This window comes from Rhinopithecus bieti, unplaced genomic scaffold (genome assembly GCF_001698545.2).
Source record: "Rhinopithecus bieti isolate Rb0 unplaced genomic scaffold, ASM169854v2 scaffold_10354, whole genome shotgun sequence".
NCBI lineage: Eukaryota > Metazoa > Chordata > Mammalia > Primates > Cercopithecidae > Rhinopithecus > Rhinopithecus bieti.
In genome coordinates this window covers 1,058,056-1,069,678 of record NW_016806491.1, presented here as the reverse complement: position 1 = coordinate 1,069,678, position 11,623 = coordinate 1,058,056, and the positions used below count along the sequence as shown (strand labels likewise).

The window sequence follows — 11,623 nt, the reverse complement described above, 5'->3', positions numbered from 1 at the left end:
ATTTGGAAGACTGCTCCTATTGGTTCTATAAATATGTCAGGGGAGCTCATGTAAGAATAGGTATTTCTTTCTCAATATGCCAGCATTCACGCCCATGTAGTAATGTAGTACTTTAGGTGGATAAACTCCAATGAATCTGGTGGGCTCTGATAGACTCTCCTGAATACCGCCCTCCTTTTGCATCCTCAAATGGCATACCCCATCGTCTTAGTCCACCAGACAAATCCTCCAAGTGCCCCTCTAAGGAAGGTATTTTTTAAAAACATTTGGTGAAGCTGCTTACAGCTGTAGTTGGGAGAGTGGGCTTACTAGCTATATGATCTGGAGCAAGTTATTATTTCATCTTTTTGACCTTGGTTGCCTCGTCTGAAAAACAGAAATGGTAACAGTACTTACCTCTTGGATTTATGAATTTTAGTAATGCAAAAGTACTTCAGAGCAGTGCCCGGGGCATACTGTGTGTACTCAATCAGTATCTAGTACTACTAAATACTTCTGTTGAAGACAAAATTTTCTTTCTCTTAAGCTCAACATCACTACTGATGTAAAATCTTGGAAATAAGTATTTCAGATCAGGTTTTCCAATCAGAAACAGGATTTCATATTTGAGATATAACATCTAATGCTAGCCCCTCTCTGAGAACTCCTAGGGGATCTGAAAAAGGTCATTGTAGGATGGAATCTTACTAAGCAAAGTTAAGAATGATAAGGTGAACTGTTAGGAAAAGGATTTCCATGTGACTAGGGGATTAGGGCCACAGCAGCAAGAATTAGTATCTGAAGTTTACTAAAGTAACAGTTCTACAGCCCTAACTGGCATGTAACCATCAAAAATGTGGAGATGTAAGAGAGTTTAAAAATAAAACCATAAATTAAAGTAGTGAGATTTTTCATCATTTCCATAAAAGGAGAGCTGATTAATCAGGACAAATAAATTTTACCAAATGGATGTAACAGGGCCAATGAAACAGTGACATACATGTATGGTAAGCAACCTCAGAAACAGGAAAGGCTGTACTTCCTCTTCACCAAAGAGACCATTCTGCTCCCAGAAAGCTTGGTTATGAATACACTTGAAATGAGAGCTTTATCAAAGCATGAACCCAGGACACATGCTTTTAAATTGGCAGTTAACATTCCTGAAAGCCATGGCTTAACAATGGTTATAAGTGATGTACTGCTTAAAGTAAAACATGAGCTATACCTGATTACAAATTACATCCAGTCTGTACAAGTTGTGTGCATACCATACTTTAATAACCAAGACAATTTGGCTGTTTTTCCAGAGTATATTTCAGAGTTGGCATATAACCCGTATGTAACAATATTGCTATGATTTTAGTCATATTTAAGGGTCCAAAATATGTTCACAAAAGAACAGTTTGTGAATGTCAACCGGTTTTTGCTTTATATTCCTTCAAAAACATTCCACCCTGGTCATTCACACTAATCTACATCACTGAAAATAACCAAAATAATTCACAGTCTCACCTCTATATAAAAGTTCTAATTGACTCAAAAGGCAAAGGACTGCCCTGCTTTTGAGGAAGGAAACCTGCAAGGCAAGTTCTCAATCCCTAAAACCAGGCAAAACTGTTCCAGTGCAGTTGCTGTAGCCATGTATTTAGGCTTCGTATTTATAGAATTAAATTTGAGAATGAAACATGGCCATACACATTGCAATAAGCTGCCTCCCATATCAAAAATACAATGCAAAATGACTTGAAGACATTTCCAATAACACATATTTGAAAAACTGAATGCTTAGAAATAACTCCTGCATCTTTCTTTAATTAGGAAGTCATTGCCACACTTACAAAGTTAGAGGCAGTAATCTATATTAGCGTGTGATTAATCAAAGAGTGCACTTACTACCATGAACTTGGGCCCTATGTCATAGAATTTTTTTGCCTTTCCCCCAAAGAATCATTTGCTCTTGAAGTAATAGGCTTTTTAAGGCACATTTTAACAAAAACCCATCATATACCCAGCTTAAACATGGAAGCTCCACCTGGTTATAGTAATAAATATACCTAAGTAATGTGTGATTTACCAAATAGGCTAGTGTCTCTAGCTTGAGGATAAAGTCATATTAGAAAGCTGATTCTTCATTTGCTTATTCAAAGTGAAACAACATGTAAAAAATATTAGAGAATTAGATTTATAACAATAGCCCATAAGTGCCAGGTCTGTTGGCAAAGGTCCAACAGGATATAGCTCTGGAGATTAGGGAGCCCTGGGCTCCTAACCATCCAGGTTTCGGAGTAGGAATCAGGAGGAAAGGAGTTAGGTCACCTTAATTATTTTTAGAAATCTCCTTTCAAAATGCACAGACCCTTGGGAGGCTCAAACCTTAAACCCCAACCAGATATCATCTTAAATTCAGTTACCAGCTTCAAAGAAACAGGACTTGGGGAGAGGAAGGAGAGAGGTTGGAAAGAAGCCACAGAGAGAAGTGGGAAAGTTTAGGCTGGGCGCAGTAGCTCAGGCCTGTAATCTCAGCATTCGGGGAGGCCAAGGCAGGAGGATTGCTTGGGGCCAGGAGTTTGAGACCATCTTGGGCAACACAGTGAGATCCTGTCTCTACAAAAACAAAATTTAAGAATTAGCCGGGCGTGGCGGTGCACACCTGTAGTTCCAGCTACTAGGGAGGCTGAGGTGGAAGGATCCCTTGAGCCCAAGAGGTAACAGTGAGCTATGATCATACCAATGCACTCCAGCACAAGCAACAGAATGAGGCCCCCTCAAAAAAAAAAAAAAAAGTTTCAAGTATAAGTTGCTTTAGGGACTTTATATATTTTGCTAGGACCAACTTTGATGTTCTTAGGAGGCTCTGCTTTAAAAACAAACAAAAAAAAATCTCATTTTCTAATTCCCCACAAGCATGCCTTAGGGTGCTAACCCTGGAGAAGCACATAAAATCTAGTTGGAATGATTTAGCATAGGTGTAGATTTAGGACTCTTAATTTCCTGTTAGTCTGAAGTAAACGTAAGTGAAAGAATTTCACAGAAACAATTACACAGCTAATTGTAATGTCTCTCCAGCCATCCTTTTCCCACTGACCTTTAGGGGTCTTCAGGATGACTCTTCAGCCTTGCAGAGCATGCTGGTGGCAGGCTGAGCTGGGCTCATTCAGAGGTGAGAACAAGTGGAGTACATGAGGCACATTATCACCAGTGAGAAGGAGATGTGGAGATGATAGAAGTGACTGACAGGATTGAACTCCATGGTGGGGATCTGCAATTTGTTCTATTCACTATGGTCATGGAGCAATAAAGAACTGGTTCTGAATAAGCACTTTAAATGCAGCACACACCAGACCATCGCACAGGGCCGAAATTCCAGAATTGTATATATGTTTTTTAGTCTGCAGTTGCCAATCATATACTTTTGGGACAAGTTTGGGCCTCTGATGTTACTTTAGCCCTGGGTGGCAGGTACAGAAAAGCCTCCAGAAACCCTGCAATTCAGTGACATTCTTACTTCTCTCCAGTGATCGGCACCATTTTGGAAATCTGGTCCCAAAGTTTCAAAAGAATAGTAATGCAACAAAAAGAAATAACCTCTCTGTACAAAGTGATTATAGAGATGTGTGTTGAGGTAAAGAGCTTCATAAAAACCGTTGAGCAGGGAAGCATAGCCACCACTATAGAAATCTTTAGGTAAGTCTGGTGCTAACATTATTCTACAAAACTGTTTACACCCATTATAAATAGGGGACAGTTCTTATGGCTCCTGGAGCTTGTAGCTCCAATCTGTTCCAGCTCCATTGAAAAATGATTTTCTCAACAACTGGTAGCAAAGATTTCCAAATTTACAAAAAGTCATTACCAATGCATCACTTTTTGATTAATTTCTGATTGCCATATAGATATGGACTACAGTATGCATGTCCTTGACACCAAGTACAGAAAAAATGCTTAGAAAAGTTGTTTTATCAAAGTTCAATTCAATGAGAAACATGAAAAACTGCAAAATATGTACAGTTCCTGGCAGTTCTTACATGGGATTTTTTTGAATACAGACCATAAAAGTTTACATTTGTGTAATGAAAGGACAAGGGATTTCACATCACTGTTAATATACAAGTTTTTTGCTTCAAAGTGCTTACTTTATTTATAAAAGACAAGATCAAGAGGGTTGCAGGAATTTTTTTCTTTTTTTTAACAACAAATCCATGGTATGTGTCCCAATCTCCTTCTTCCTCTTCCTTTAGTGCAACATGGCGCAGCAGTCTCATGGATAAGGTCTGGTTTCAAAAGGTGTTCCTGAAACCTCACCTACAGCAGCACTCTAGGGGCCCCATTAGGGGTGGCTCCCTTTTTCTTCTGCAGCCGATTCTGAACCTTTCGGGATTTTACTACTTTCATTCTCACCTCAAAAACTTCATGAATGGCCTTCCGGAAGCAATGAAAATTATAGTCAATTAGCCCTGGAGAAGAGAACAAAAATACTTATAAATGTCACGTAGAAATAATCTCCATCTTTTCATGGGACCCATGGCCAGGACAAGCCAGTAGGGGGCAGTAGAGGATGGTCTTAGCATAAGGACCACAGATTTCCCTGGGATGTCTGCAGTTGGCTTTCAGAAATTGCTATAAACCTTTAGGAATTATAGGCAAAGTCTTGGGAAGGAAAATTTTTCCTGAGGCAAGGTTCCAGAGCATAGACCATATTTCCAAAGGTTCCTAGGACCCTAAAAGATTTAAAGAACCACTGAACTGAACTTTTTTTTCAAACTTTCAGAATTAAAGATTTCTTACAATTAAGAGAAATCTGTAATGAAAAATGTGTCTCCCCAAAGGGCATTATTAGACTGACTCTGAGTAGAGGCAGACCCTGACTTGGAATCCCAAAGCTGTGTATCAATCAGTATTTACTGAGTATCTATTATATTTAAACCATTCTCATAAGCCCCAGGGAAAGCGAAGCCCCTAATTTCAGAGTGTTAACAGTCATCTCACCAACTCCAGCAGAAATTCAACAACCAATGATACTCAGCTTTTCAGTACTAAGTATTTTAAGTGGAGAAATAGTAGGAGAGAATCTTCTTGTGTTTTCAGAAATATATCAGTGACACAAAAAATAGAATAAAAGATAATCCAAAGTCTTGAGGAGTGCATTTTTCATCATTACTAGTAATTTGTAAGTCCTGAGAGCAACGTTATATTTACACCAATTAGGATAAGGTGGTCAGTTCTATTTACTATCTTTAAATTTATTAAAATAACTAGCCCAACAATTACTTCTATCTATCAGGGGATGCTTCTAGAGCCCCATCCAAAGGACGAATTAGGATTCCAGCCAAGGATTAAATTCTTCAAACTAGTTATACAACTAACTGCAAGGGGAGGGCACCATCTCAGTTTCCAGGAGTAGGAAAACCTCTGAGTAGTGCCCTCTACTGCTTCTGCAGAGATAGTGAACCACTAGTGCAGTAAAACCAGCAGTCAATTTCCTCAAGGAAAGACTACTGACACAAGCCAACGGGAAAAGTAATAAAAACAAGGGAGCAAATGAACGATTTTTAAATGGCAATTTGAATATGAGATGTGAGAGCCTCAAGATTCTCTGCTTTTATGTGCAACAAAATGTCCTAAAAAGCTTAGCTAAAAGAACTTGGCTCAATGAGAACGGTACAATGAAATACTCAACTTGGGAAATTTAAGACATATCCTATTGTTCTTATTTTTGAGGCAGGGTCTCACTCTGTCACCCAGGTGGGAGTGCAAGGCTCGGTCACAGCTCATTGCAGTCTCAACCTCCTGGGCTCAAGCAATCCTTCCACCTCATATTTTAATTTTTTCTAGAGATGAGGTCTCACTATGGTGCCCAGGCTGGTCTTAAACCCCTAGGCTCAAGCAATCCTTCCACTTTGGCCTCCCAAAGTGCGGGCATTACAGGCAAGAACCACTGGCACCCGCCCCTATTGTTCTTGACAAACCTTAACGTATCTTTGCACATTTCAAAATGTAACAGTAATCTTGCTGTGTTTGGAGTTTTAAGAAGTAAAAGTTCACAACCAAGACTTTTTAAAAACAGTAAACATCCATAAACAGTGTTTGCTATTTCAACCCTCATGAAAAGCTTTTGAAAATATGTGAACAGAGACATAAACAAAATAAACACTCTCTTCACCCCACCTACAGTTCATAAGGCCCCACATCCTTCTCTGGTTCAGGAGTTCTCAACCCTAGCTGCACAGTAAAATACCCAGGCACCAGGCACACCAGGAGGCCAGGCACAGCACAGTACTTTGGGAGGCCGAGCAGGGAGGATCACTTGAGGCCAGCAACTTATAGCCCTGACTGCCATAAAGTGGTGGTGTGATACTGAGAGAAAGTCATTTATATTTTCTAGGCCTGAGTAAAATCATCTGTGAAATGAGAGGGTGAAACAAGGTGTATTTCTACTTTTTTTTTTGAGACGAGTCTCATATCTGGTCGCCCGGTGCTGGAGTGCAGTGGCCGGTCTTCAGCTCACTGCAAAGCTCGCCTCCCAGGTTTTACGCCAATTCTCCGTCTCAGCCCCGAGTAGGCTGACACAGGCGCCCGCCACCTTTCGCTCCGGGCTAGTTTTTGTATTTTTGAGATGACGGTGGTTTCACCGTGTTAGCCGAGGATGTCTCGATCTCCTGACCTCGATGATCCGCCCTGTCTCGCCCGGCCTCCCAAAGTGCTGGGATTACAGGCTTGAGCCACCACGCCCGGCCTCCTGTCTATCTTTAAAATTCCATGATCTATTATATAATCTGTTCCTGTTTCTAGCAAGATGAAAATAAGGAGTAAAAGATGAACACCATTAGTTTAAAGTTTTGAGGCCAAAGGACACAAAAAGCAATTTGGTCAGTCATGGTACAAACAGGAAAAATACAGGACATCACTAAGCAGCAAGAAAATGTAAATTCACATAATATACCAGCTTTCAATTATCAACTTTTAAAAATACTAATACCCAATATTGATAAGAACACAGCACAATAAGTATTCATATTCTCTTTGCAGCATAAAACCAGAAAATCTTTCTGAAGAACATTTTGGTAATATGCATTAGAAGCCCCCAAAATGGGCCTACCCTTTTGATCTAAGTAATTCCACTTGAAATTTTTCCTTAGGAAACAACCAAAGATGCACATAAATAGTGCAAAAGAGGTCATAATGGTATTATTTATAACATCAAAATCTAGAAACAATATAGATGTCTGAAAATAGAAGAATCTAATACAATCATTAAAATGATGTGGTTAAAAAAAGATGGTGAATTGGAAACATGTCTGTAATAATTTAAGTGAAGGTTATAAAGCAGAATTCATCATGCAATCTATCATAGTTCTTTTAGAAAATGCATACGCAAGAAAGGACTGGAAAAGTATACAGGAAATGTTACCTGAATGAGAAACATTGATAACTATTGGTTTTTTGCTAAATATTTCTAAATTTTCTAAAAGAATCTATTATTTTTCTGATGAAAAGAAACAATCTAAATTATGTTTTCATAGCCAATGAATTAGGAAAATGTCATTACATACATAAGTGAAATACATATAAAACTATATTAGAATATAAAACTATATTAGACAATATGGCCCCAGTTTTGTTGGAAGGAAGGAAAAAAAGGAATAAAGGAAGGAAGAAAAGGAGCGAGGGTAGGAGGGAGAGGAAATAAGAGAGGAAGAGAGCCGGACGAGGTGGCTCACTCCTTTAATCCCAGCACTTTGGGATGTCGAGGTGGGAGGATCCCTTGAGCCAAGGAGTTTGAGACCAGCCTAGGTGAGAATTATGGTGAGACCCCAATCTCTACAAAAAAAAAAATTCCAGGTGTGTTGACATGTGCCTGTGGTCCTAGCTACATGGGAGGATGAGGTGGGAGGATCACCTGGGCCCAGGTGGTCAAAGCTGCAGAAAGCCGTGACTGTGCCACTGCACTCCAGCCTAAGTAACAGAGCAAGATCCTGTCTCAAAAAAAAAAAAAAAAAAAAAGAGAAAGGAAGAAACAAAATTCCAGAAATTTAACATGGGTTTAGCTCTAGATGGTGGTTTTATTCTATGTACTTTCCTAAATTTTCAAAGCATTTTTAATTTAATGGATTTATATTGCTTATAATATAGGAGGAAAAGGCTATTTCAGGATATGTTACTATTACATATTCAGGATATGTAACTAATTATTTGTTGGAGTTTTTTTTTAACCCAACAAATTAGTAAACCATACCCTGTTATTAATAAAAGTCCCTAGCCACATCAGTATGCTAGGGACTTTTGTTAGTAACTTTTGTTTAGATATTATAGAAGGGAGAAATTAGTTTAAATTGCTTTTGTTTCAAAATAAAACTGAATTTGATCCTAAAAAAACATTCGGTGTAGTTAAGTATATTCATGGTCTTCCCTTTTCGGAATCATGATGCCATCCCCGTGTTCTGAAGATTTAAGAAGTATTTTGAGGCTGAACAGAAGTCAAACCACCTGTTTTCCCCTCCTTTACATGGGAAGAACAAAAGATCACACGGTTACCTAAGACCTTCTAGAGGTGTGGACCAAAGTGGAGACCTCCACCCTCAATATAGGCTGGGAGTCTGCTCCCTGGTAAAAGACTTCATTCACTGCCTGGCAACAATGCCCCAGCTAGCTTCCCCCTAGCAGAGATGCCAAGGCCCCTGGGAGGATCATGGGGTTCCACTTCCACCTCGCTGCAATCGCAGATGCACCACTAGAGGGCAGGCCAGTTCACTGGCCCAGAAGCTGACACTATGGGCAGGAGCCCACCCAGCTCTGGCCTCCCAGCCAAGGGGGCCTGTGACTGGCATCTGGAAGTTTCGAGGGGCATGCTGTTGTCCCACATTCAACAAACAATACATGCAGTAGCAGTCTGATGTTTCTTTTAATGCTTCTTTTAAATCATACCAAAAAGTTACCTTTTCTTTCAAAGCTTTCCTCTCTGACAAAGCAAACGAGAGCCAGGAACTTTGTCACCTCTTTTAAATAAAGCACGGTTGTATTATTAAGCTTTATGATGGCTGTGGATTCCTTGTCATAGGGGGTTCCTGCTCCATCTTCTTTGAGACTAAATGGGGACAGAAACCAAAACATATGTGACCATTGAGAAAGAACTAGAAACTAAGCCAGTGACAGAGACCGGCTTTAAGCCACAAAAAGTGATAATCGTAAGTTGTTTACACTTGCAGTGCCTTTCAGCAAAAGATCTCAGAAACGCACGGGCACAGAAACATACACAGTCCTCAACAGTCACTTCCTACTGACAATGAGTGGCTATCTGCAGCAGCTGGGCCACTCTCTAGGCACCTGAAGAAGCCAGCTGAAGGATGAGGTTAGCTCTCCCCACCTCCGTGGCCAAGGGCTTCTTGTTTTCTCATCTAGAATAGCCGGGCTGTTAAAAGCATGGTCTGATGAAAGACTAAGACAGGCTGAAGATATGTTCCAAATTCAAGGAGTCTAAAGAGACCTAAAAGCCAAGTGCTAGACTGGATCCTGAATTGGGAAAAACTGCTATAAAAGATAGAATTGGGACCACTGGGAAAATCTGAATATGGTCTATATATTAGATAATAATGTAGCCATGCTAAATTTGCTGAACTGTGAACTGGTTCAACTTACTCTCAAATGGTTTACCGAAAAGAAATGGATACACAATATGTATTAGAAAAAGAGAGATGTAGCAAATATGGCAAATTGGTAAAAACTGATGAATCCCAGTGAAGAGTTGTACAGGAGTTCATTTTACTACTCTTGTATATTTTCGGTAGGTTTGAATGTTTTTTCAAAATAAAGAGTTAAATAAGATATATAGGTCTATTTGGCCAGGCACAGTGGCTCATGCCTGTAATCCTAACACTTGGGAGGCGGGTAGATCACAAGGTCAGGAGTTCAAGACCAGCCTGGCCAATATCGGTGAAACCCCATCTACTAAAAATACAAGAATTAGCCAGGCACCACGTGGTGGTGCACACCTGTAGTCCCAGCTACTCGGGAGGCTGAGGCAGAAGAATCGCTTGAACCCAGGAGGCAGACGTTGCAGTAAGCTGAGATCCCACCATTGCACTCCAGCCTGGGTGACAGAGCAGGACTCCGTCTCAAAAAAAAAAAAAAAAAAAAGAAGAAGATATATAGGTCTATTTAGAAAAAGTGTGATCTGTAAACACAAATGACTTCAGTGTGAATCTCAGTTCTTTTATTTGCTAGCTATGTGAGCTTGGACAAGTCGAATAACTTCTTTGAGCCTCAATTTCCTCATATGTACACTAACAGTAATTATTTCAAAGTTTTCTAATGAAGATTAAATGAAATAATGCATATATAGCACTAAACATAATGCTGAGAACATAAAATTCACACTTATTATTACAGCTTGAATGACTGAAACTGCACCTTCTGAAGATACCTGTGTAATAAAAGAGTTATGAATCCTTTCCTCACAGGCAAAGGACACTTCCCTAAACCTTTTCCCCCTTACCTAAAACTGTACGTAAATTTTCTGATTTATTTTTACTCCCCAAATTTATGAATAACTGACCAGAAATTTGACTTAATTGGAATTGTGTTAAACCTTATCACATTCATTAACAGCTAGCACTTATTAAACATTTACTATGTGATATGAACCAGTCTTAGTTCTCAAAATGCATTATCCTCTGTCTGCTATAAGAATCCTCTAAGTTTCTTTCTTTTTGTTGTTGTTGAGACAGAGTCTCGCTCTATCGCCGAGGCTGGAGTGCAGTGGCAAGATCTCGGCTCACTGCAAACTCTGCCTCCCGGGTTCACACCATTCTCCTGCTTCAGCCTCCCGAGTAGCTGGGACCACAGGCGCCCGCCACCATGCCCGGCTAGTTTTTCTGTATTTTTAGTAGAGACAGAGTTTCACCGTGTTCACCAGGATGGTCTCGATCTCCTCACCTTGTAATCCTCCCGCCTCGGCCTCCCAAAGTGCTGGGATTACAGGCGTGAGCCACCGCGCCCAGCCTAGAATCCTCTAAGTTTCTAAGGAAACTGAGGCTACAGGAAAATAAGATAACTTGGTCAAAGTTGATGATAGGGGTAAAGCCAGGACCTCAAACCTAGACATGGCTAATTTCAAAGTTAATGCTTTAATCCTGTAAATACACAAGGGGGTAGAGTATCAAGCCAGATTTAATGAAAAGCCTGAATTGCACAAGAGTATTTTTAGGAAATGTAGGTTTTTAGTTTTGAGAGTATTTTAAACTGCCATATACATGGCCACTTAAAAGTAAATTGTGAGGCTGGGTGCAGTGGCTCATGCCTGTAATCCCAGCACTTTGGGAGGCCGAGGCGATCACCTGAGGTTGGGAGTTCGAGAACAGCCTGACCCACATGGAGAAACTCTGTCTCTACTAAAAATACAAAATTAGCTGGGCGTGGTGGCGCATGTCTGTAATCCCAGCTACTCGGGAGGCTGAGGGAGGAGAATTGCTTGAACCCAGGAGGCGGAGGTTGCAGTGAGCCGAGATCACGCCATTGCACTACAGCTTGGGCAACAAGAGTGAAACTCCATCTCAAAAAAAAAAAAAAAGTAAATTGTGGAAGTTCTTTTTTTTTTTTTAAAGGATTCAACTCACTATAACCTACCAAAACATTAAAGAAAACCTTTTAA

General features: G+C 40.0%; 1 protein-coding gene across 1 annotated transcript in view; it reads right to left on the bottom strand.

Moving 5' to 3' along the window:
- Nucleotides 1-1,242: 1,242 nt before the first annotated feature.
- The window catches only part of RRAGD (Ras related GTP binding D), a 47,609-nt gene continuing 37,228 nt past the window's right edge, over nt 1,243-11,623 (bottom strand). Inside the window, 2 exon segments of the mRNA XM_017876806.1 lie at nt 1,243-4,433; nt 8,913-9,061. Coding sequence (XP_017732295.1) covers nt 4,282-4,433; nt 8,913-9,061 — 301 coding nt within the window. The 3' untranslated portion in view covers nt 1,243-4,281.